This window comes from Amia ocellicauda, chromosome 17, assembly GCF_036373705.1.
Source record: "Amia ocellicauda isolate fAmiCal2 chromosome 17, fAmiCal2.hap1, whole genome shotgun sequence".
In the NCBI taxonomy this organism is placed as follows: Eukaryota; Metazoa; Chordata; class Actinopteri; order Amiiformes; family Amiidae; genus Amia; species Amia ocellicauda.
Genome location: NC_089866.1, coordinates 24598203 through 24624465, shown reverse-complemented (window position 1 = coordinate 24624465; position 26263 = coordinate 24598203). Strand labels below are relative to the sequence as shown.

The window sequence follows — 26263 nt, the reverse complement described above, 5'->3', positions numbered from 1 at the left end:
TCTGAGATGCAGCAAAATATGGCACTGTTTTCTTTGAACCTTTTATGTATTGTGCTTTTCGTTCTTTACATCCGGTCAGGTTTTTTTAACTAAATTGATCAGCAGTCCAGTGCAGTCATGGTCTCCATATGTTCTGAATGTCCACCATGAAGCAGCCTCACTGTGTGCTGTTGTCCCCTCACTGACAGGTGCTCTCTCGGGCCCTGATGTTCATCCCCCAGCTTGGCAAGTACGCTGAGAGCATCCTGGAGAATGGCAGCAGTAGTGGCCGAAAGCTGGCCAAGCTCCAGGCCATCGCTCGCCAGGCTGTAGCTGCCCTCTGTGCACTAGGGGGCTTCAAGGAGACCATCAAGATTGGCTCCGAAGTCCAGGTAACATCCACTTAACATTTGTTCATCTTAACTTATTTGATGTTTTCTCATTTCTTCCTTCCTTCCTTTTAATGATACAAATCAATCCTTACATCTTGATGACTAACTTAATCTGATAGAACAGTAATACTGAAGCTTCCAGGTATCACATTTCATGGAGGCTGCATATCACTCCCTGTACGTGTATGAACAGATTGATTGGTATTTGATATTTCATGAAAACACATGGATAACTCAGTATTCCCTGTGGTGGCCTCTTATCTTTCGGCTCCTCAGGTGGTGGGTAAAGGCGTTCTGGGCAGCGTGGGGGTGGTGATGTCCATCAATGAGCAGGAAGGCATTGCCACAGTGAAGTTCCCCTGCTCAGATTACAGAAAGACGTGCAAGGCCTCCGACATCCTGACAGTGCCCATCTCCCGTCTCTGCACCCCGCGGTCCGAGGTGAGTCTCTCTCCCAAACTGCACTCTGCGAAATAATGCAGTCATGGAATTCCTGACCAATTTCCCGCGTTACAAAGATTTAACTGTTTCTGCACTAGTATTCAAACATGTCTTGACCAGCATAGCTTCTGCCCATTATGTTTTTCTTTCTTACACTCGAAGATGGGGAGAGAGCGAAATTATTAAAGTTCTTACTTGGTAACTTACTTTTTGGTAACTCCTCCTGTTTTTCTTAAGAAATTACTATGGTTGCCAACTGAAATTCATTAATTATTAATTCATTATGCATAAGCCCACCCACGCCTGGCAGTAATAACAGAGTGTACTTCTCCCAGGCCCTGCCGCTGTACAAGCTGTCCATCACAGAGAAGGTGGTGCAGGCGGTGCAATCAATGTTGCTGCCACAGGAGGGCAGCCTGTCCATCCATACCTCCCTGCCTGCCTCGGGGGACGGCTCCAGTCCCGTCATGGCAGCCGTGAGACTCCTGGCCGAGATCAGGACCAGGTGAGCTCTCCACTGTCAGCTTGTTACAGCGTTCCTGGTTACACAGATCAACATGTAAATCAATCTTAGGCCGTTTGCTAGGCTATGTATGTAAGCAGGCATTCCTTGACGTGCTGCTGGCCCTGTGTTTTGATGTGGTGTTATCCCAGCCTGTGCCTTGTGCTCTAGGGCCTGTCTGGTGATGGCCCAGCTCCTGGAGGACAGCTCGTTCTGTGAGGAGTTCATACAGCAGTGCCCAGCTGCTGTGGAGGTGCTCAACCTTGTAGCCCAAGAATGTAGCCCTGGTGAGTGCCAGCCTGAACACTATTCCCGTGTGGTCCAATCTGAGCTCGGACGCTTTTGACTCTTGCTCGTTCCTGAGTGTGCCTCAGTACCCTGCACTTTTATGTAATGCATGCAAAAGTAAACCTAGCTTAATGGACCTGTTTTTGTTGTCTGCTAAAATGCATATCCCATAATGCCTTGCTTCTATTGAAACTAAAGAGGCATAATTGCACAATTAAGTTTGCTTTTTCTAACAAAGACCCCTTAATGAGGTCCACTTATAAATATCTCTTTCTTGTGCTGCCTTTTCTAACACGGACTTCTCTGGTTCTCAGGAGAGAGGCTTGGCGTGGTGGAGGCTCAGTGTGAGCGAGTCAGGATGTTGTATCGTGACTGTGCCCGGCCCCCTCCTCCACCCCTTCAGACTGACAGGAGACAGGTATGGTCAACTGTACAGAATTCATCGCACAACAAAGGCGAGCACATGTGTTTGACAACTTGTATCTTATATTCTTCTGCTCAGAGGCTCTCGGACTAGTCCACAATCTCCCTTCAGGTGGTGTCTGTGCAGAAAGGTTACATTGAACAAGGAACTAGGTGTATAGTGAGGTTTATTTGGGGATACAGGTCATAGTGGTTCCAATGGAACGTATAATGTGCTATTTTCTCTAAACCACAGAAAGTGAACAAACCTACTGGAAACACTAGCAGGACACATTTTTAATTGAGAAATAGAAATAATATTTATTGTAATAGGAATACTGATTTCAGCAGCGTCTATTCAGAGGTGTCCACGATGCCACCATCACTCCTCAGCCAGTATCTCTGTCTCCACGTCCAGCTCTTCTCATAGCCCTCCTCTTGAGGGGGGTAGGCCCCAGGGGGTTTCAGGGGCTCTGGGCTCTGGGTGAGCTCTCTGTCAGAGTTGCCCCCGAACTCCACCTGGAGATCTTCATTGCTGCCCAGACAGATAAACCTCCAGCAGTCTCTGTGCAAGTCCAGGCCAGGCTGGACATCCTCAGAGATCCATTCAATGTGCTCTGGGTTGGCAAGCTGGCAGAGACTGAAGGGACAATGTTACAATGGGTGACAGTACAATGTTGTCTAAGCTGTCGCTGGACATATGTGCACCAGAAATTACTCCGACCGGCAAACCGCCTATTGGGGACCCCTGGTTTATAGTGTAAAGTATTTTCCTTTGGCACTGTAATTAATTACCACTGATTGGAATAAAGATTAAGCACCTTTTGATCTAGAAGGTATGCATGTGCCTATTGGTTTTCGTGAACCTAGTGCGTGTTGTTAAATTACACTGTTCTTTGTGTGGTCTGCAAAGAGCACTTATGCCTTAAACATGACTGGGTTACACTTCCTTTGCTGAAATGTTAATATGTCCAGGTTGACTATAATCATACCCATGTCTGATTCTAGCCCAAAGAGATCACGTGGTGCCCGTCCCGGGTGTTCCCACCAGTGCGCGCCTGCATGTTCTCCTCACGCCTGACCTCGGTCACCTTCCTGGCCGACCCCAGCGCTGGGGGGGGCCTGCCTCGGGGCACCTTCATCTACGCCACCTCCCCCATACCTGTACAGGTGAGTCAATATATGTACTCCACACCAGTGCCTAGACAGACACTAAAATCTAGCCCAGAATAAAAATGGCTTCAGTGTGGAATGCTAAGATTGTTCTTCAAGCATATTGTACTTTCTCTACATTTAATGGGGCCCCAAAATGTTCCTAAACTATTCTCCCTTTTAACTTTTCAAAACCATAAAGCATAGGTTTTCTTCTGTGTGGCCCCTAGTTCAGTCTCCTGAGATGATCTCAACCCCTTATTAATAGGGATTTATTTTCCTGGTATATACAATTCTTAATAGAAGATAAATGTTAGGTTTTGAGTGAATCTTATTTATTACAGTTGAAACTCTGTATACAGTCTGTTTTGATATGTTTTTCTGAAATACCAGATTTTTATAAAAAATTTTACGTGTGCAATGAATAGGGTGGTGTTTTCTGAATTGATGTGAAAATTACCTCTTGCTCAGTTATGACGCTTGTTTCCTTGTCTGTTCACCCTGCTCAGGCCCCCTCTTTCTACTGGGAGATCGAGATTGTTTCCTATGGAGACTCAGACGATGACAGTGGACCTATCGTCTCCTTTGGCTTTGCTACTGAAGCTGAAAAGAGAGATGGCGCCTGGACAAATCCTGTGGGCACGTGCCTTTTTCACAAGTGGGTGTTCAAATGACTTGTGCACCGTCCATCTCTCCTAGCTTTCTGAGAGCTAATCTGGCAGGAATGGAAGTTTTAAGTTCCTGCATTAGGCAAACGAAAGCAAGCTTCACAAATGCAATAAAGCAGTCCGCTGATGTGAATTGACATCAGCGTGATTAATCTCTCGCCCTCCTTTGCAGCAATGGCAGAGCGGTGCACTATAATGGCTCCAGTCTGCTGCAGTGGAAAAGTGTGAGGCTGGACGTGACTCTGGTCCCCGGTAAGATTTGACCTTTGACTCGCTGGCAGCACTGCCCCAGAGTTTGTAGTTCATTCATACGTCAAGATCTTATTAATGCAAATGTTGACATGAGCATTCTGTTTTGTTCTGCGTCTCCCTCTCCTACCTCCTTCCCCACTTCCTCTCTCCGCCCTCAGGTGATGTGGCTGGGATTGGCTGGGAGCGCTCTGAGGGGACGCCGCCGCCTCCTGGGCAGGCCGCTAAGGGCAGGGTGTACTTCACCTACTGCGGGCAGCGCCTCAGCCCCTTCCTGGAGGACGTGTCCGGGGGCATGTGGCCCCTGGTGCACATTCAGAAGAAAGTAGGTATTGGGGACAAGTTGAAACGCACTGCATTAAGAAGCTCATTCCATGTCTGCAGAGTCCAGGGGCTGGCAATTCCAGTCCTCAAGGGTTAAATTGTTTCTGGTTTTCTTAATTCAAGGTACTATTGGGATACTAGTTTATTCCAAATCTTAGCCAGTTGCTCATTGGAATCCGCTTTTAAAATGTGCAAAAAACCTGACTCTTGAGAGATGGAATTTGTCTGTCCCTGTTCCACAAATGTGTGACATCGAAAGTGTTAATTACAACGGGCTCCCTACTGTTCTTTTCAGAATACCAAAATCCGGGCGAACTTCGGGTGCCGGCCGTTTGCGTACGCCGAGGGTCAGGCCCACCGCAATGCCGCTGACCTGTGCATCGACCTGGCCGAGGAGATCAGCGCCAACTTTGAGGCGCTGCCTTTCGCCATGGCATCAGACAGCGACAACGATGCCGGTGCTAGCGTGGCCTCGGACTCGGGCTCACACGGCCCGCCCTGCAGGATCGCCGCAGTGGCCGCTGCACAGCAGCGTGCGTCCCTTATTTGCACTCTATAATCTGTACTGGATTCCTTGTGATGGACCGTGTGAAGCAGTCTGGATTCATGTTTAATAGCAGATTGCAATCTTTTTTCAGTTTCAGACCATTTGAGTTCTCAAGCATGTGTTGGATCTCATAAATGTCAAGCTACCAGTTAATTATTTGGCAAACCCCTAGTGATGCATGTGATGTTAATATAAACAATGTTATCTGTGTTGTTTTTCTCTTGGTCAATCACTTGTATTTAATTGCTTTCTTTGTTTCCTGGTTTGCAGAGTACAACAGCGACTTCTCCAGCCATTACAAAATTGAGTTGAGCTACGAGAACCTCATCACGTCAGGGCCGGCCTCCCACCCCCCACCCATTGCTGATGACGAGAGCGATGACGAAGACGACGACGATATCCCCAGGGTGAGTGGCACTGCAATAAAGTTGCTCAGAAGACATTAAACAAGACCTGAAACTACTTGTGATTACAATATCTGGAGCTTGATTTGCAACATCTTCTAAACCAAAATGGGGCAAATTTGGTTGTTTCACATTGCATTTGTTTCTGTGAATTCAGCTGAAATATGAAGTCTTTGAGTTTTATTTCTTCTGATAGATCACCAGCTCTACTTGGAATTTAAGTGTGAAGGTGAACAGGTTGATTTGCTTTTCACAGGAGGATCACTACGCCTTACTTGTCAAGGCCTGGGAGACCAAGGTCTTCCCAACCATCCGCAGACGCTTCCGCAATGAAGCAGAGAGGAAATCTGGTCTGGATCAGATCAAGGGGGCGTTGCAGCTGGGTAATTTTCACTGTACCTTAATTAGCATTTATTTTTCTTAGTCTCCTCACCACCACAATATACGGCGTGGATTTATTCTTCTCAACATTTATACTCCGTGTGATACAGAGTCTGACAAGGTTTCTTTTACTAATTTTGCCAGAATAGCCAGGTGTGAGCATGAAGACTAGCAAGTTGGGTAAAAAGCTATAGCGCTATATTTTTAACATTCAAATAAAAATGAGGCTTTTAAAATATACCTGATGAATTGGTTCACATTATAGTCTATGTAAACCCTCTGCAGGAATGGTTGATATTGCTCGGCAGACTGTGGAATTTCTCTATGAGGAAAATGGCGGGATTCCAAGAGACCTCTACCTCCCCACCATTGAGGACATCAAAGATGAGGCCAACAAATTTACCATTGATAAAGTTCGTAAAGGCAAGTGTCGCAGCTGTGAAGATCAGACATGTACCACTCTGTAAGATGCTAAGAGGAAATTGACAAAATTCTGCATTTAAATTTGTGAACAACTTACTTGAACAAAACTAAACGTATCTTATAAATAGTTATGAACATATTTGTTACCAGTTTAATTTTTAATCACAGGATCTTCTGTTTTGCCAACTGACTTCCAACTGTTTTCCCCTTCGCCCCTGCACAGGACTGACTGTGGTTATCCGATCTCCAGACAGCAACAACACGAACAGCACCACCGGTGGGACGGCTCTGCCCAAATTCGCCATAAGGGGGATGTTAAAGACCTTTGGCCTCCATGGGGTGGTTTTGGATGTTGATTCAGTAAGCAAAGCAAAAGCAGCACCTTGGCAACCATGTGCAGCTATTTTAATAGGTTGTAAACAAGTAAAGAAAACAAAAAATACGTCTCACGCTCTAAATTTAAAGCGCACCTGTGCAGTTGGCTTTGTCTCGCTTCATTTATGACAGTGATGTTCTGCTGCGTTGTGTTTTTAGATGAACGAGCTGGTCCAGGTGGAGACTTACCTGCGCAGTGAGGGGGTGCTGGTGCGCTACTGGTATCCCATTGACATGCTGGAGAGACCCCCGGCTGGGTCCAGGCGCACTGCAGCCAATGGCCTGGTCACTTTGGACAGCACCAATATCCAGATCCACAGGTCAGTGTGTTTGTTTTAACTTAAGCGGTGTCCACTGGGGCCAAAATGTATATAGTGTCTTAATCACTTAATGTAGTTTGTGAGTTTGATTATTCATTGCTTTATATAAATGAAATGTATTGGGCAAAACTAGTAGAAATATTTTCAGTATTTTTGTATGTACAGTGTTACATTAATAAATCGCATTGCAAGAGCAGCTAGTACACAAACATATTCCACATTTGTGTGGTAATAGCCCTATTCCAAGCAAAAGTTCCTTTGGTTGAATAAATGGATGAGTTTAGCAGTGTCAGAGAAAAGTGAGTTGACTGTTGTGACCCTTGTCATCGGACCCTGTCCTGCTGTAGGGAGCTGCTGCGCTGTGAGGGGGCTCTGGCCAGACTGTACTGCCGCATGGCTCTGCTCAACATCTTTGCCCCCAAGTCGCCCCACACCTTCACACGGCTCTTCCACATCCCTGCCATTCGAGACATCACGCTGGAGCACCTGCAGCTCCTGTCCAACCAGCTGCTCGCCCCCCCGCTGCCAGGTCATCCATTGTTCGATATATCCTCAGATTTCTATTAAAAAGTCACTGTAAAAACAAATCTCATCAGACCTATAACTTTTCAATGGTTAATGTGTAGAGGATTGTGTTCTATAGAGATATTGTTACCTTAGTCATGCTGTGTATGTGTAGAACATTGCATGTCAGTATTTGAAAAACCATGTTCGTTGCCACGGAGAAAGATGTCTGATAAATGACCTCGAGAGCCACATCCAACTGATTGGAGTTTGATTTTGTAGATGGCACCATCGGTTCCAGCTCCATCCTCCTAGCACAGTCCATGCAGCACATCATCCAGGGCCAGAACTGCTCTCCCACAGACCTCTTCTACCAGGGCAATGCTCAGCCTATCAGAGAGTGGCTCACGGTGGCCATCACCCGGGCCCTGCACCAGGGAGAGGAGAGCTTATTGGACCTCACTAAGCAGATCTGCTCTTTTCTGCAGGTAAGCGAATCAATTTCTCACACACAATGACTCCAAACAATGCAATTCTGATCAGTGTGCGCACACTAACGTATATATCCAACAGTATAGACCATAAAATCAATTTCAAAGTGCTTGATTTAATTTAATCATAATTTTGTGCCATTACATCATTGGATTTCTCAATTGATTTGAGATTTAGAATTTAATTTACTACCAAAACAATTGTCTGTGATCATTGATTCGTATGGATTTCCTCCTAGAATGCCCCCGAGCAGTTTCCATCGGAGGAGTTTCCTATTTCCGAGTCCAAGGTCAGCATGGATGTGAATTTTCCAGGGGCTGCGTTTGTGGTGGTCTCATGTAAGGAGAGCCAGCTGGGCTTCCGCAAAGAGTGAGTGACTCTTATAAATCAGATTAATCACCAGTACAGAACACAGTGGGCTAAAATCAGTAACTGTAGGCCCTTTTGTTTATGGTACCAGAAGCACAAAAATAGAACGAAATCTAGGAAAATGTTATTGCATGTAAAGCAAGCAACAACTCGGTAAATCAACCTGAATAATGTCCTGTTTCAAAGTAAATGCCACTTCATGGCAACGGAAAAGAAAATGCAGGCTACCAAAAATAGCTTAGACGACTTCACAAAACAAACAGTATTTTCTCTAAATTGTTTTAATTTCACTCTGTCATATCTGTCTATCTATCTAGCATGTCCTCAAATGTACTGATGAATTTCGCCAGCGCACATCTTCATAGGAACGTTTAGGTTAATAATGATATGCAATTATAAGGAGTCGACTGTATATCTATTTTGTTTTCACATATTTGATATACAGACAAAAAAAACGAAAGTTGCAGAAGATTAATCCACTTGGATGTGTTTTTTGTGTGTTTGGTTTGCGGCAACATTTTCCCCTTTCCAGCTCCTCTCTGTACAAGGCCCCCTGGGCGAGAGTGATGGTTTATGGTCTGGGGCACAAAGTGCGCCGGAACGGACAGCTCAACCTCATGGAGACGGTCTGCTACCCCCTGGATGCCTCCCCCTCCAACACGGGCCTCACTCCACCGCCCACCACCAACCAGTACCCTGCCGTCATCATTCCCACAGACAAGCTACACATTAAACTAGGTGAGAGTCTGCCTTTGTGTTTGGCAGTCATGCTGCCCTGAAAACAGGTTTTGCATTTCCTGATTATTGTGTATTTTGCAGGTGTCTCTCCCCCTCCGGGTGCGGTGCTGGTGCTACACTCTCTGCCCCTGGAGTTTCCCCTCGCCATGGCGTTCGCAGAGCAGCTGCTGACCTGGAAGCTGGGCGAAGGTAATGGACAGTCTGAGGATGAGCTGGACACGATCCCCGCCTCGGTGCTGCTGCAGCTGGTGGAGCTACTTGGTAAGAAATACCCAGAGGGCCACAAACAGTCGCTGTACTCGCTCATAATACCCAAACACCACATAGGAGTTAATTGGACCTGAAGGATCATTGCATTCGGCAGAAATATCAGGACCCAGAGGACCCCGACTGACAATAACTGGAGTTGATCATCATCCAAATTGTGCTTGTGCTGAACCTGGGTCACCTTTCTACATAACATAGTGCCTTGTTTCCTATTAGTAGTCTTCATTATAGTTGTATCTGATAAGAGAGATGTTTGAGTCCATGGAAGACAACAAACTATAGGTTGTGTGATGGAAACTCTGACCAGGGGCATTCTGGGAATCCAAGCAATCTTGTTCAACTAATCCTGTTCTTTTTAATGTGTCATAGCAGCAATTTTAATTTTCTTGCTGTAATGGACTCTTTTCCTCTCCTGCCAATCCCAGGGGGTCTGCTGTGGACAACGGACCTGGCTGCCTGTATCAAAGAGCTGACCTTCCACCTGTTGGCTGAGTTATTCCGCAAGATCCACCACCTGGAGCAGCGCAAGAACCCCTCGGGCCTGTCCAGCTCCATTGCCCTGCTACTCAACCCCTGCCTGGCCGTTCTCATGGCCCTGCAGACCGAGCTGCGCAAGCTGTATGACAAAGAGACGCAGGGCTGGGTGGCCTCGGGGGGAAGCCAGTCCTCTGGGGGGGGCCTCGCCCTGGGCACTGAACAGAGCCGCTTCTCCACCTACTTCCACGCCCTGATGGAGGTGTGCCTGGCCGTGGCAGAGGTGACACTGCCCATTAACATGAGCAGCAATGCGGTGAGTGCCATCTCCTCCGGCAACGCTCCCAACCTCAGTGACTCCTCGTCTTCGTCCTCATCCTCCCCCGGACAGACCCCTCAGAGCCCCAGCCTGCTTTCCAAGCGCAAGAAGGTCAAGATGAAACGGGAGCGGGCGGCCCCTGCGGTCGCAGCAGCCTCGGGGAAGAGGGCATCCTCCTCCCCTGGCTCCCGGCTCTTGGAGAGTGACTCTGCCCTGCTCAGTATGGCCGGGGGTAAGCCCGAGGACATGTTGTGGTTTCATCGGGGTCTCACCCTCCTCATGATCCTCCGTCACCTTGCCAACAAGGACCCACAGGGCCTGGGAGTCACCAGTGATGCGGTGACTGATGCCTGTCAGGCTCTTGTGGGTCCCACTGCCCACAGCCGGTTGCTGGTCATATCTGGCATCCCTACCCACCTGGAGGAGAGCGTGGTGCGTACTGCCATCCGCAGGGCCTGCAACGCCCATGGGGGCCTCTTCAAAGATGAGATCTACATTCCTCTGCAGGAGGAGGATCCCAAGAAACCCAAATGTGGTGCGGTGGGCACAGGCACTCTGGATTACAAGACCCCCGAGCCAGAGAGACCCTTCCCAGCTGGCAGCAACGACAGCCTGGACAGCTCCAGCAGCGTCACACCAGCCATGAGTGTCAGTGCCTCGGCCTCTACCAGCCAGACCTCCATCTGCAGCTCCTCTCAGGGCGTCTCCCGCACGGCCAGTGAGCTCTCTGTGGATCAGGAGCTCCTGGCCGCCCCAGTGGCCGTAGTAGCTCCACAGCAGCAGGGTACACTCGATCCCCACACTGTTTCCAGCCAGGAGAGTCTGGACAACTCCCTCTGCAGTCTGGGCAGCCTGGGCAGCCTGGGGGAGCCACTGGACAGTGCTGACACAGCCTCTGTCTCGGACGGGGGCTCCATGTACACAGTGACCTCTCTGGACCACAATGTTGTCATGTCTCGGCCTATCAAGGGATACGCTGTCATTGAGGTAGGTGGCACCTGTTCAGGCCTTTGACCATCTGCATTGCTGTGATTTGTGTGCTGGATTTCTGTTTACATGATTGTTCTGATATTTTGTTAAAAAAAAAAAAAAGTAAATATACAAGATGGACAATGTCATGTATCATTGAACATCTCATACACAGAGCCTAACATTCCATTAATAAACCGAATAATAGCTAATTCGGAATACAATAGAATATTAGCGTCTAATAGCCAAGTAAACACTTTAATCCGAATTTCTCAATCAGAAACTATGGGTTCTTTCAGCACGTGCAGGTTCATTTGCCTCACACAGTTAAATCCAAAAACATGGCCAGGGGCAAAAAAATTGTCTGCTGTGAAAGTGTTAGTTACAAAGTCTGAAAGACTTGAAAATGATTGAATGGCTTGATGGGCAAGTTGTTTGCGTGTTTGACAAAATCAAAGAATGCAGGTTCAATGGTGGACCAAATTAAACACATGGAAATTTCTGATTTATATTGCAAGGCTGAAATTCCGAATGGGTAAAAGTGGCTCCAACCGATCCAGTTTAAAAATGTACTACATATGGGGTAGAGATTTCAGCACTGGATACATTTTACAGCTATTACGGCTTTTTGTTGTCATAGTAACCTTAACATTGAAAGGGTGCTCTGCAAATGTATAAAAAATGTTTTCCGATTACATCCCTTATACATATAAGTTTAATGCCTCTAACAGATTGCTTTATGTGAGTGTACATATGGACAGTTAATTTGCAATATTCAGTTTGGACAAATGCATTCAAATTGACGAAATCTATCCAGTCTATCCAGTACCATCAGGAAACGACTGAGAAGCCTTATATATATATATATATATATATATATATATATACACACTGATCAGCCATAACATTATGATTGCCTGCCTAATATTGTGTAGGTCCCCCTTTTGCTGCCAAAACAGCCCTGACCCGTCGCCCATTGTAGGCGCTTTCGGCAGTGGACATGGGCACCCTGACTGGACTGCGGCTACTCAGCCCCATACGCAACAAACTGCGATGCACTGTGTTCTGACACCTTTCTGTCAGATCCAGCATTAACTTTTTCAGCAATTTGAGCTACAGTAGCTCGTCTGTTGAATCGGACCACCCGGGCCAGCCTTCGCTCCCCACGTGCATCAATGAGCCTTGGCTACCCATGACCCTGTCGCCGGTTCACCGGCTTTCCTTCCTTGGACCACTTTTGATAGGTACTGACCACTGCACACCGGGAACACCCCACAAGAGCTGCAGTTTTGGAGATGCTCTGACCCAGTCGTCTAGCCATCGCAATATACACTCACCTAAAGGATTATTAGGGGAACACCTGTTCAATTTCTCATTAATGCAATTATCTAACCAACCAATCACATGGCAGTTGCTTCAATGCATTTAGGGGTGTGGTCCTGGTCAAGACAATCTCCTGAACTCCAAACTGAATGTCTGAATGGGAAAGAAAGGTGATTTAAGCAATTTTGAGCGTGGCATGGTTGTTGGTGCCAGACGGGCCGGTCTGAGTATTTCACAATCTGCTCAGTTACTGGGATTTTCACGCACAACCATTTCTAGGGTTTACAAAGAATGGTGTGAAAAGGGAAAAACATCCAGTATGCGGCAGTCCTGTGGGCGAAAATGCCTTGTTGATGCCAGAGGTCAGAGGAGAATGGGCCAACTGATTCAAGCTGATAGAAGAGCAACTTTGACTGAAATAACCACTCGTTACAACCGAGGTATGCAGCAAAGCATTTGTGAAGCCACAACACGTACAACCTTGAGGCGGATGGGCTACAACAGCAGAAGACCCCACCGGGTACCACTCATCTCCACTACAGATAGGAAAAAGAGGCTACAATTTGCACAAGCTCACCAAAATTGGACAGTTGAAGACTGGAAAAATTTTGCCTGGTCTGATGAGTCTCGATTTCTGTTGAGACATTCAGATGGTAGAGTCAGAATTTGGTGTAAACAGAATGAGAACATGGATCCATCATGCCTTGTTACCACTGTGCAGGCTGGTGGTGGTGGTGTAATGGTGTGGGGGATGTTTTCTTGGCACACTTTAGGCCCCTTAGTGCCAATTGGGCATCGTTTAAATGCCACGGCCTACCTGAGCATTGTTTCTGACCATGTCCATCCCTTTATGACCACCATGTTCCCATCCTCTGATGGCTACTTCCAGCAGGATAATGCATCACGTCACAAAGGTCGAATCATTTCAAGTTGGTTTCTTGAACATGACAATGAGTTCACTGTACTAAACTGGCCCCCACAGTCACCAGATCTCAACCCAATAGAGCATCTTTGGGATGTGGTGGAACGGGAGCTTCGTGCCCTGGATGTGCATCCCACAAATCTCCATCAACTGCAAGATGCTATCCTATCAATATGGGCCAACATTTCTAAAGAATGCTTTCAGCACCTTGTTGAATCAATGCCACGTAGAATTAAGGCAGTTCTGAAGGCGAAAGGGGGTCAAACACAGTATTAGTATGGTGTTCCTAATAATCCTTTAGGTGAGTGTATACATACATACATATATGTATATGTATATATATATGTATATATGTATGTATGTATATATATATGTATATATATATATGTATGTATGTGTATATATATATATATATATATATATATATATGTATGTATGTATGTGTGTGTGTATATATATAGTATAATGTTTCTGCCTAATTAAAATTGCTCCTGTTGTAGTTTAAGCCTCTAAAACCTTTATGCCAGGTACGCGCCCGTGCAAAGGTGGAAAAAATCAGGGCCAGCCTCTTCAACAGCAGTGATCTGATTGGCTTGTCCAGCCTGGAGGGAGAGGAGGAGCTGATGGAAATGACCAATGAGGAGATTCTGACAGCCTCCAGCGTGAACCAGAGCCTGTTTGACACCCAGGGCAGCTCTGCCCTCGAAGACTATTTCATGGACAAGTCCATCAAAGGTCTGAGCCACTACCTTATCAAGGCTTTGTTCAAAGAGTATTTAAGTCCTTTCAGTTGTCTTAATTAATTCATGTCATAACACTGTTATTGGACAAAATGCAATGGGATCTTTAATGGATGGGACCTTGCTGTAATGTCTAAGCCCCCACAAAATGGCCACCCCGTGCAGCATAGTGAAGACATCTGTGACTCTAAAACAAACAGGGGTGTTTTTCTATTTATCTGGATCCTGTCCTTACTTTCTCCTGTAGGGGACAAGCTGGTACCTGGAGCCCGGGACGTCCTGACCGATATCTTTAAAAGTTGTGTCCACTCGGAGCAAATGCTGAGTTTGACCCCGGCAAAGGCCATCAAGGTGTCCGATATTTACCTGAGCAAGGAGCAGATTAATTCACAGACTCCAGGGAACCTGCTGCATGTGTTTTTTACCAATGTTCGGCCACCCAAGAAGGTCCTGGAAGATCAGCTCACACAGGTACACACTAGCTGACTTCCTCCTGTACTGCTGGCATGACTGAAAATACCTAGATAAGAAGAATTAACTGTGTATTTTTGTTTAAGCGGTTAAATATCGAAACTGCTGTATAATTCTAATTAACCTGTAATTTAAATTTAAATCTCATCAGGAGAGTATTCCTGGATTAGCATTCACTAAACAACATAACAAAGATACTACAATGCATTATGCTTTGTTTTCTATTTATACTGGACTGGCTTTATTTTACCTTTAATTTCTTGCACGTTACAAATAATATATGTCGGTTTTGCTCACATTGCATATAGTCTATTGCATTTGCATCGTGCACTTGTTCAGCAGGGAAAGGGTTCAAGTTTGCAGTGGCGCATATCCTGCATTTTGCATTTCTGATATACACTTCAATGAGCCAAGTTATAGGCAAAATGCAGGGCCCTAACAATTGAACATAAATGCCTTAATAAATCTAATTGTTTCAGTCACATTGCAATCCTCTCTTGAAGGCAACCCAGGCAGGTGTTTTAGTTCTAATATTTTGTATTCCATGTAGATGCTTCGAAAATATGGAGTCCCCAAGCCCAACAAAAGCAAATATAGCAAAGCTGGCAAAGAGCAGCACCAGGGCAAAGTGGTGAGCACCAAGAGACCCATCACCAAGCCGCCTACTAAAGAGAAGTCAATGCTAAACAGTGTCAGGTGAGTGCTGTTGTCCCGATTGTCCGTTTCAGGTATCTTCATGAATTTTAGCTTTAAGAATTGTTCTGCTTTGTGCGTTTGTGTGTGATGAGTGAGGATCCTGCTTACATAATGCATTTCCAGTGTTGTCTTATTGGAATTGTTCTGCCCTCCACCACCCACAGGACCGCTCTCAGCGAGAAGAAACCTATAGTTAAGCCCAAGTCACCAGAGAAATCCAAGCCCGATGAGAAGGACTCGGAAAAATCGCCAACCAAGAAACCAGAAGGTACCCTCTCGTTTACCACTGCTCTTACTGCCGTATCAGAAGGGAAAAGCTTTCACCCTGTGGACTCATGGGGTTACATGCAGCCTATTCTATGTAAGTCCACTTGTCTTTATGGAGAGCCGTTGCTAATGATTTGAAAACCACAGGTTGAAGACTTCCTCTCTCCTCCTCATTATTTTTTTTGGCCTGGTCTCACGCAAGAGGTCATTGACAATCCCCAAGGTCATAGGGTTGTTGAAATGTGTTTGGAGGCATGCAATAAATGAAATATCCACAGTAACATGGTTCTATGCATAGTATATGGTTTATAATACAATATGGGGGGGTGGCGGGAAAAAAAAATAAAAGAATTGGTCTACGGTGTAATCACACATGGTAAATGTGTGTGAAATCAGAGAATGTGTTTAAATGTTTACAGGTGTCTCAATTATGTATGTATGTTTGGGTAAACTACACTGCATGGTGCAGTATTGTGTAGAGTGGTCAAAGCCATTGTAGGCTATTGCATAAACCTTGTGGAATGAAGATATGTCTCCTATAATGCCTTGGTCCCTCCCTTTGTTTCAGTTCCAGAGGAGAAGTACCTGACTCTGGAGGGCTTCCACAGGTTTGCAGTCGACCGAGCCAAGCAGGACATCCGTAGTGTGTGGAGAGCCATCTTGGCCTGTGGCTATGACCTGCACTTTGAAAGGTATGGAGGCCTTCCCTACAAAACCAAGCAAAGACTAACCCACACAGCCCAGCAACTGTATATATGGACATTGCACCTGAACACAAGAAAGCATGTCACTCACCAGTTAGCCAACTGCCTCAGAGAAATCTGTCATGCCAGAGTGAGAGAGCTGTGCACAATTTGAATTCAATAAAGGTGTCAAGGTCATTCCATTGATTTTGTAACAAACAATAAAATCAAATGTAAAATTGGAGCTCATAATCTTTCTCCGTGATTTACCAGTCAGGATTTTTATTTTTAACTAGTGGATAGATAGCAAGTTAAGGAACATCATCCCCGCATCTCTTACCGTTCTTGTACCGGGGCTTCTCAGGTGTACCTGCATCGACACACGTCATGCACAGAAGGCCTGCAGAAAGTGGAGTCTGGAGATGGATGTGGCGCTGGTGCAGTACGTCAACAGGCTGTGCCGACACCTCGCCATCACCCCCACCCGCCTGCACCCCCACGAGGTCTACCTGGACCCTGCCGACACCGCAGACCCCCGAGTGTCCTGCTTGCTCAGTAAGACCCCTTCTTATTGCTGCTTCTTACACTGCGATATTAGACTCGCCACCACTGTAGACCACCTCATAATTTCAGTGAAACGGGTTTGGTTGTCCTCTGAAAGAGCTGACTTGACTTACTGAATGCAAATTTAATTCAGACAAAATGTGGCAGTGCAGTCACCGTTCTTCCTGTTCTGTCTCCCCCGCAGATGTCCCCATGGAGAGTCTGCGGCTCCGCTTCGCTCTTCTGCAGTCTCTCAACAACACGCTGGAGACGTTCTTCCTCCCGCTAGTGGAGCTGCGCCAGACAGACACCTACCAGCACAGCATAGCAGCCCTGCTCAGAGAGGCCAAGGGTGAGAGTATGACGCTCTGAATTGTCTCTTTCCTGCAGGAGGAAAGCCACAGCACAGCACAGGGTTGTAACAAATTTCGAATTTGCGTTCGTTGACGTCCAACTTCACACGTTTTTAGCAAATCCGAACTTGAATTTGTTGCAAAATGTGTGTTTCTACCCATTGCAACATGCACATGCATAAAGCCAGTCCCTCATTCAGTCATTCAGTTTTATTTTAAACACATGCACCATGTTTGTTTACTTGGCAACGGGTCACTTCGGTCCAAAGTAATTTTGCCTAAAGTTGATTCAGCAAAAATCTATTTGACACTTGTATAGTGTTTTGTGGTATGATTTAAATAAATGCCTCTCAACCCACAACTTAATGCACTACATCTGCATGGATTCGATGCTTTAAAATCTGCATTTGACGGATGGGGATTTCTGTCAGTTCCATTACATCCCTAGGTTACATTGGTCTCTCTCTAAACCACCAACAAATGGATTCCGTCAACACATGGGTTTCTTGAGTAAAATGTACCAATTATTGAATCAATTAAGCAGTTAATGGCCTGGATACAACCAACACTGGAATGCCCTTGGTGTCATGCAGGCTCTTTATAACTGATCGTGCCGCCCGTAGGTTTGGTGTTTTATGACACAAAGGTGGCCGTGATGAACCGAGTGCTGAACGCCACAGTGCAGAGGACAGCGGACCACGCCGCCCCCGAGATCACCCTGGACCCCCTGGAGATAGTAGGAGGTGAGCTCTTCTTTCCCCTTCATCCAGGAACCTACTGTGTGTTTCCACCCCGTCTTTGACCGCTATCAATCAGTCCATTTCTTGGGGGGGTGGATTCTTTGGAAAGTTAGCAGAAGTCCAGGGATACAGTCCAATCGAGGGTGGTTCTTACTGCTATCTGGACACTCAAGTGCTAATCGTTACGTATTCCATTTTTTGGTTCGGTTTGTTTAAGTAACACTCTTTTTGTCTGTCTAGGGGAGATCCGTTCTTCTGAAAACACTTACTTCTGCCAGGCAGCGCGACAGCTGGCCTGTGTGCCGTCCTCTCAGCTGTGTGTCAAGCTGGCCAGCGGGGGCGACCCCACCTACGCCTTCAACATCCGCTTCACGGGAGAGGAGGTTCATGGCACCAGTGAGTCAACAAGGCATGGTGGCCTGGGAACGTGCTCTCCTATCTGCAGCGTCTTGCACTTGAATTTGCAAATGTGAATGTGACAGGAATGCGGGAATGAGGGAAACACTTTATCTGAGCTGGAAATGTTGGTGTTTGGACAGAGGTGGAGAGTAGAGACGTGCTCAGGTTAAATTAATTGATATTAGTGGGCTGTATTGTTTTGCCTGGGACAAGTGTTTTAGGAATCAAACACATGTTACTATGGTCACTTAAGTTTTAATCTCCCAGTTTACCTTTTTTCTTGAGTTTAATCTGCATCAGGAGAAGGAGATGATGCTACAAAGCACCCCAGTGCTTGTATCCATTCATTTAGATATTACTTTACATTTTCTTCCTATTTGTTTTTTTCTGATGACTGTTTTATAGCAGTGTCATCTTGGCTCTTGAGATAGAGGCTCTTTCCTGACTGCTTTGGTCTGATGACTGTCTCTCCCTCAGGTGGCTCATTCAGGCACTTCCTGTGGCAGGTGTGCAAGGAGTTACAAAGCTCTGCCCTCTCTCTGTTGCTGCCCTGCCCCAGCTCAGCAGCCAATCGGAACAAGGTATTGCACCCCCACACACAGGAGTGTCCCACTGACAATATGAACAGCATGGAGGTTATTCTGCATGCTGCACCAGCTAAAACGTGTTGGTTGCATTTCCAAATAGAAACTTTTTGGCAGTGCCATCATTGTAACAATGCTAATGCTTCCTATGAAAGCACCAATTTCCGTGAAAAGTTATTCTGTTGAGCACTGAACTCTCACTTACAGCCAGTACTCGGTCAACGCGGATTGATCAAAAGATTAAAACTCTAGCGATAGATCAAAGTGCTTCCCTTTTAGATCTATGTCCTCCTTCACTTGCGATCATGTGTGCAGATGAAGCTGTCATTTGACTGGGATATCTGTGTGTTCAGGGCAAGTACATCCTGACGCCGAGTCCCATCAGCTACGCAGAGGAGCAGCTGCTGCACTTCTTCGGGCAGCTCCTGGGCATCGCCATCCGGGCCGATGTGCCGCTGCCCCTAGACCTGCTGTCCTCCTTCTGGAAGGGCCTGGTGGGGGAGGCCCTGGACCCTGAGGCTGACCTGCAGGACGCCGACCTACTCACTTACAATTACGTCAAGAAGTTCGAGAGCGTAAGTACAGCCCTGTCTCACCACATCAGAAATCGTGTCTCATTTGTACCGCTGCAGCAAATTATTTTAGATCAATCCACATATAATGTCTTATAAAATCTATAATGGGTTTTGTGAAAAGAAACTCTACAGAAGTTTGTCAAGGTTTTCTTTTATGTAAATAAATATAATTAGTGGTTAAAATCTCTGTGAAGATGAGGACAAGTGAAGTTAGTTTAAAACAAATGCAAAAACACCACAAAGTCTATTTTTGACACTGTCGGTTTTATGCAGTGCAGTCGGTGTGAAACTATAGGGTATTTTTTTTTTGTTAGCATACAAAACAAATATTTTCTAGCACTGATCCCACAAATCTCTCCCTGTCAGAGAGAAATTGTCAAATATGCACTTACGGCAGGATTTTAACATAAAAATATGCATGTATAAGGTATATGAGCAATTTCACACACAAATTGAAATTGTTCTATACATTAGAGCAAATACTATGATGGTTTTAAGTGTGGTCTAGCTTATATTTGCATTTTACATGTACATGTACAGGTTCTCTCAGGTTCGCAAGTTCTCGGTGCTCAATACTGCCGATCCAACAGTAACCAGTTAGAGTGCAGGAAGCACAGCACAGCTGCATTGTTTTTTGAAAAATGTATTTAAACATGTGCTCGAAAGTATAACTTATTTAATACGTATATTAAACGTATTGCAATATGAATAATAGCCAAAACACGATGTAGGATTTGAAAGAGTTTTATAATGTATAGTTTCAGTTTTATCCAACATTGTCTCAGATGTGTTTTTCACAAATTTTCTTTAGATATTTACTGTGATCTGAGCTTGCTTGTCATTTGGAGAGTTTTTGTTTGCCGATATCCAGTCAACATCTTCAGCGAACATTTACTGTTTTTCTTTATTTTAATTCCTATTGTGAATTTTGAAAAACAATGTATCTTAACTTTTCAGTAAAAATGCGCCTCTATGCCATAGTAAACGATAATTTTCAGTCATAAAGAAAATAAACAATCAAAACTATGGATACTCAAATGCAGCACAGCTTTCAAAAAAACTTTCTATTGGTTTAGATTGTTTTAGTAAAACACATATTTATTGGTTTATCAGCCCTATGTTTCTCAGGCGGTGTGTGTTTTTTCACCACGGTGCTCAGTAGCACGCAGTGCCGGTGTGCTGAGAATCACTGGAGTCGGAAACTTCCAGCGAAAACAAAAGCACCATAACTTTGATAAAAAAATAATGGTAAATATTTATAAAAACGTCTGAAAAAACAAATAAACATTAATTTATTGTCTGAAGTCTGACGAAGGATTTTGTGGTAATCTGAAAAAAAATATTTAGCCAGTACAGTAAATATATCGGTACATTATTGGTTGAATATGTGCCGATTAGTTATTTCTGTAAAAGGCCAATATCGGCCAATAATATCGGTGCTCCGATATCTTTCGGGCCCTAGTGGAGATAACATGATAACCACAAGAATGGACTCAATGCATGTCCAATGGCCACCTTTGACACTGGGGTAGTACCTTATACTGCTATAGCACTTAACTGCAGCCTGTTGTTCCAGGTGAATGATGAGACGGAGCTGGAGGGCGTCTGTGCAGAGATCACCTCTCAGCACCACTCCAACGAGAGCCCCGAGTCCCCCAACAAGCCCTGCTGCAAGTTCACCTACATCACCATGACCGGGGACGAGATAGAGTTGTGCCCTGGAGGCAGGAACATCACTGTGGGGTGAGTGACTGGTCTAACCAGGCCCAGCCTTCCACACAGACTAGCCAAGATCTGCTGTGAAGATGGTGCAGCTGCTTGCTTATACACCACACTACACATCTAAAGTGTGTATGATTTTGTTTTTGTTTTTTCTGTCTCTTTCAGCTGGGAAAACAAGGATATGTATGCCTCGGCGATCAGGAGCCTGAGGATGCGGGAGCTGCTGAACATGGAGTGTATGGTAGCAGTGCGTGCAGGGCTGGGCTCCATTATCCCCCTGCAGTTGCTCACCACCCTCACCGCCCTGGAGATGGAGCTGCGCACCTGCGGCCTGCCTTACATCAACCTGGAGTTCCTCAAGGTACTGCTGCCCCCTCATTGCGCCGGTCCACACAGCTCACCTACTGCAGAACCGAGCCCATGTGTGCCAATACAAAGACCTGCACTGCACATGCTCTGGGTTCAATATTGCTCCTTTTTCGCTCCCAGTCTACTTCATAGCTCAGTCGTTCATTTCACATAGCTAGTTTTACAAATAAAGCTATATTTTATAAAGCTAGTTGTATCACACTGTTAAATTTATATATGTTTTGTATTTTCATGGAGGAAACTCACACTGAGAAGAAAAACTTGTGTACGCCATACGTATAAGAAAAAACAAAACAAATGGGCCTATCTGTATTGACCAGTCTGTTTTTGTTTCTGTCAACATTATTGCAGTTGTTCGCTTGTGTTCTTCCACTGTTGGTAGACAGTGCTTGTATACCTTGGTGGACATGAGGATTCAGACCTTTTTAATGGGATCTGATCAAAGCACTGTTGACTTCACCATTTGTTAAGTTTTCGATTGTAATCGATCAATACAGATCATACAATTGTGCGCCTGGTGGATACAGAGTTAGTTTTTACAGTTATACGTTGAGTGTCTGGACTCGCCTTTGCTCAGTGGCATGCCATGCTGGTTTTGCAGGCGCACACCATGTACCAGGTGGGGCTGATGGAGACCGACCAGCACATCGAGTTCTTCTGGACAGCTCTGGAGATGTTCACACAGGAGGAGCTCTGCAAGTTCATCAAGTTCGCCTGCAACCAAGAGCGCATTCCCTTCACCTGCCCCTGCAAGGACGGGGGTCCGGACACTGCGCACGTCCCCCCGTACCCCATGAAGATAGCCCCCCCTGATGGTGCTGCAGGTGAGCCAGGAAAACACTACAAACTCACTCACAACTCAAAGTGTAGGGAAGGAATGCCATCTTTTAGAAACTGGAGAGGCAATTGCACTTAAAATAACTAAAGGCCTATGGTTTTCAAATATAAATATCCCACATATCTTTGCATGTTATTAACAATGTATATACAGCAAGTGACCTGTTTAAGTAACAGCTAAGTCAGAAATCTATTTAAGAAGTTATACATGTTGATTCAGTAGTCTTCACTTTAAGAAACTGTCAGTTAAATTATTAATTGACAAACGTATTCAATTTCGTCCTCTCTTCCCAGGTTCCCCCGATTCCAGATACATCCGTGTAGAGACCTGTATGTTCATGATCAAACTTCCGCAGTATTCCTCCTTGGAAGTAATGCTGGAAAAGTTGCGTTACGCCATCCACTATCGTGAGGACCCTCTTAGCGGCTGAGTCCGACCCACTCTGCCCTGCTACCCCTCGCATTGCACCCCGGACCCGTGGGAAGAGCCAGGCGCGCTCCTGCCCGAGAGCTTCCCAAGGGGGAAGCCCAACAGATTGACTTCTTCCAAGATCCTCCCGTTGTAGAAAAGAGACCGTGCTTAGATGGCTTGTGAACGTTTTATATGATTTTATTGCTAACCCCACCCTCCCCCCCCACTCTCCATTTTTGTTGCCGTGCAGACTGACGGACACAGGACCCTGTTCTTTCTCTCTTCGTTTGGTTGATCTCCATAAACAAAACAAAAGCTTTCGAATGGCCTTGATCTTCTTTTCTGGGTTCATCTGCTCCTGTCTTTTGGAAATCAGATACTGGTTCATGGCAAATTATAGCAGATTTACTTCACAGGCATGTCATCGAGCTTCATTTGCATATCACTTCTGTTTTTTCTTACGTTACTTTTGGTTTTGTCCTTGTTTATTTGGTTCTTTTTCCACAAAAACTGGACATCTGTTGGTAGGTTGAGAATCGGAAGCAAAGGGTTCTCCTTTGTTCTCCCTGTGCCTTTAAATAGGTGAGGCGGCATTTAAAAAAACACTTGAAGGGGAGGGTACGAAAAAAACACATTTCAAGACAGAACTGTTGTATTCAGAATTGGATGAGAAATGGCTCTTGCTTTCCACCAGGGAGAGAGCAAAGTGATGCGTGTATGCTAAAGCAACGCAGCTTTGAGGCTGTAACCACAGCAGAATTGTATTAGCCACCTTTATACAGGTCATCTTTGTATTTCATGTTTTCTTCTAACAGCCGTTACCAATGCAGACGCAAAAGCCAAACTCTGTACAGTTATCAAGGGGAAGAGCTCACTGGCGGAGGAATAGAGAGACCGCAAGACCTGATCCCCTCCATAGATGTGACACGGCTCATAAGCAAAGAGTAAAGTGCGAGGACTGTTCAGTGCAAGGGAGGGTCACAGGGTCACGGGAAACTATCCACTCTGGACTTTACCTGCAGGCAGCTTCCTATCTGGCGTCACTGTTGACCAGTAGTGCCGTCCTGGCATCAAGATCCAGAGCGATGGGTGCTGTTTCTGAAATCACACTCTGTATACTGCAAAAGAAATGAAAACCACTGAGAGAGGAGTCTTATAAATCAGCCTATAAATAATAATAATAATAATAATATAAAAGGTTGCATATATTTTATTTAAAATGGTCTATAAAGAAGAGGGTATATAGCTGCTGTACAAAAATTAAGGTAAGGTTAAGGTTTTTTTTAATTGCCCCCTGCACATAGGATGTAAAAGTTCAGTTAGGGTCAATATATACTTCGATCTGAGCTGCAGGGAGAGGATGTGCCGCACGTTTCGCTGACTGCTGTTGCTGTGGTGTGTGGCGGGAGATGTGTGGGAAAAGAGTGTGGTGCCCTGCCGTGTCATTTGCCGTTACTTTTTCAAGTTTTTTTTTTTTTTTTATTATAAGCACGTGTTTTGTGCGAGTGATACTTCCAAGTTAGTCGCATTGATGGCTTTCGAGGGCTTGGGATACACAATCTCCAGACAACTTTCTGGTCCTGCTGCACAGTGGAGTAATTCACCTTTTTCACCATCCTTGCTGGCCCAAATTCAGCTCCTTTTCTTACACACAACTTAAACATCGTAACATCGTTGTTGTTTTTTTATGCCGTTTCTTTATTATTTCTTTATTTTCCCCTTCAAAGCTTTTGACTAACCTTCTTTGGTGTTATACTTGTTGGTTCAGATTAGGGATTTCCCCTTCAGCTTTAATTTATTATTATATAATCTAAAATGAATATATCGTAATTGAAATACATGCTCAAACGGGCTCTGTTCATTCTTCATGACCGATTTGTATATGAGGTTATTGTAAGCGAAGACCTGGGGGAGGTTAGAGGTTTGAAGAAAGTTTGAGGATGAATGTTTAATCAGAATTGGAAAGCAAAGTTGCGAGGTTGTGTATGCCAGTTCCTTTTTTTTTTTTTTTTTTTAAGGTAGTTGATAGCTGTGACAAGAGCTGCTGCTATGAGGACTGCTCTGTCGTACGAGGGCAAGTTAATGGAGAAAAGGACATATCCACACACAAGTGTTGAAATGTGTGCTGTACATTTACTTGATGATATTTATTACAATTATTTATGGTTGCATTAACTTTTACTCTGCTGTTTACCCTGTATGCATCTGTATCTAACAGTGATGTTTGAATGGATTCTACAGAGGAGAAAACAAAAAATAATTCAAGATTTCTGTGTCACAATAAATTGTCTTAATGTAAATCTTTCAACGTGCCTTCATTCTCAAAATGCACAGAGTTGCTTTCTACTTCCTCTGCCATACTTCTCGGGATGGGCTTCCTTCAGAATAGCCTGAGGGCAGCCTCAAAATGTGCACAATGTAATGTGGATTTTGCCTTTTTTTTTTTTTTTTTTTTTTTTTTTAACTTGAAACTTCCTCTTTTTTGTTTTACTTGATGCAGGACCTCAATGAGAACCACATCTGACGGGGAACTCGGAGAGAGAGAAAGGGGAACTACTCCTAATTAAATCCTTGATGCAAATCCAAGCTGAAGCCGGCAATGTGTGCATTTAGATTTTGTATTGCAGGTTACTGTACCCACAGTGTGGCTGGGGGGAGACAGATGAAGCTAAGCTTAGATGAAGGCTAGTATATAACTATGTGAATATGAATGGTACCTGTAATTAATGCTGTAAGGACAACAAAGATTGATATTGCTCTGTAAGTCAGTCCTGGTAGTAGAAGCCTGAGAGATTGTGCCAGTGAAGCTGGGGAAAGGGACAATCCACTGAGAGGAAGTTTTAGCTAAACCTAACATCTACAGATGTGCTCTAATTTGTTGGTACCCCTCCACAAAAAATGAAGAATGCAAAAGTTCCTCTGAAATAACTTGAAACTGACAAAAGTAATTGGCATCCACCATTGTTTATTCCACATTTAATAGAAATCAGACAATCAATTGCTTTTGATTTAGTTTTTCAACATATTGTAAATAATAAAACAAATGAAAATGGCATGGACAAAAATGATGGCACTCTCACCATAGTAGTTTGTTGCACAACCTTTAGAGGCAGTCACTGCAATCAGATGTTTTCTGTAGCTCTCAATGAGACTGCTGCACCTCTTAACAGGTAGTTTGGCACACTCTTCCTGAGCAACACTGCTCCAACTGTCTCAGGTTTGATGGGTGCTTCTACAGACTGCAAGTTTCAGCTCTTTCCATAGATGTTCGATAGGATTCAGATCAGGACTCATATAAGGCCTCTTCAGAACAATCCAATGTTTTGTTCTTATTCATTCCAGTCTGGCTTTATGCAGACTGCAATTCGCAATATCCTTCTGTTCAATCTGGGGTCGATTTTTTTTTTTTTTTTTTTTTTTTTTTTTTTTTTTTTTTTCCTCCTCTCTTCTGGCCGCGCCCAGGGAGATTGGCTACAGTTCCATGCACCTTGAACTTCTTAATATTTGCAACTGTTGTCACAGGAACATCAAGCTGCTTGGAGATGGTCTTGTGGCCTTTAACTTTACCATACTTGTCTATTATTTTCTTTCTGATCTCCTCAGACAATTCTCTCCTTTGCTTTCTCTGGTCCATGTTCCGTGTGGTGC

General features: G+C 44.9%; 1 protein-coding gene across 1 annotated transcript in view; it reads left to right on the top strand.

Moving 5' to 3' along the window:
• Positions 1-24915, top strand: part of hectd4 (HECT domain E3 ubiquitin protein ligase 4) — a 69773-nt gene extending 44858 nt beyond the window's left edge. Inside the window, exons 40-75 of the mRNA XM_066688805.1 lie at positions 189-371; positions 648-812; positions 1148-1317; positions 1486-1601; positions 1917-2020; positions 3013-3174; positions 3666-3814; positions 3997-4076; positions 4235-4398; positions 4693-4930; positions 5215-5351; positions 5605-5731; positions 6015-6152; positions 6376-6512; positions 6687-6847; positions 7195-7376; positions 7634-7839; positions 8082-8212; positions 8745-8950; positions 9032-9211; positions 9643-10997; positions 13752-13959; positions 14212-14435; positions 14986-15131; positions 15296-15399; positions 15967-16090; positions 16446-16636; positions 16830-16976; positions 17601-17720; positions 17958-18113; positions 18594-18697; positions 19054-19275; positions 20852-21018; positions 21163-21358; positions 21968-22190; positions 22498-24915. Of these exons, the coding sequence (XP_066544902.1) occupies positions 189-371; positions 648-812; positions 1148-1317; positions 1486-1601; positions 1917-2020; positions 3013-3174; positions 3666-3814; positions 3997-4076; positions 4235-4398; positions 4693-4930; positions 5215-5351; positions 5605-5731; positions 6015-6152; positions 6376-6512; positions 6687-6847; positions 7195-7376; positions 7634-7839; positions 8082-8212; positions 8745-8950; positions 9032-9211; positions 9643-10997; positions 13752-13959; positions 14212-14435; positions 14986-15131; positions 15296-15399; positions 15967-16090; positions 16446-16636; positions 16830-16976; positions 17601-17720; positions 17958-18113; positions 18594-18697; positions 19054-19275; positions 20852-21018; positions 21163-21358; positions 21968-22190; positions 22498-22634 (6960 nt within the window). The 3' untranslated portion in view covers positions 22635-24915. The remainder of the gene's footprint in view (positions 1-188; positions 372-647; positions 813-1147; positions 1318-1485; positions 1602-1916; positions 2021-3012; positions 3175-3665; positions 3815-3996; positions 4077-4234; positions 4399-4692; positions 4931-5214; positions 5352-5604; positions 5732-6014; positions 6153-6375; positions 6513-6686; positions 6848-7194; positions 7377-7633; positions 7840-8081; positions 8213-8744; positions 8951-9031; positions 9212-9642; positions 10998-13751; positions 13960-14211; positions 14436-14985; positions 15132-15295; positions 15400-15966; positions 16091-16445; positions 16637-16829; positions 16977-17600; positions 17721-17957; positions 18114-18593; positions 18698-19053; positions 19276-20851; positions 21019-21162; positions 21359-21967; positions 22191-22497) is intronic.
• The last annotated feature ends 1348 nt before the right edge of the window (positions 24916-26263 follow it).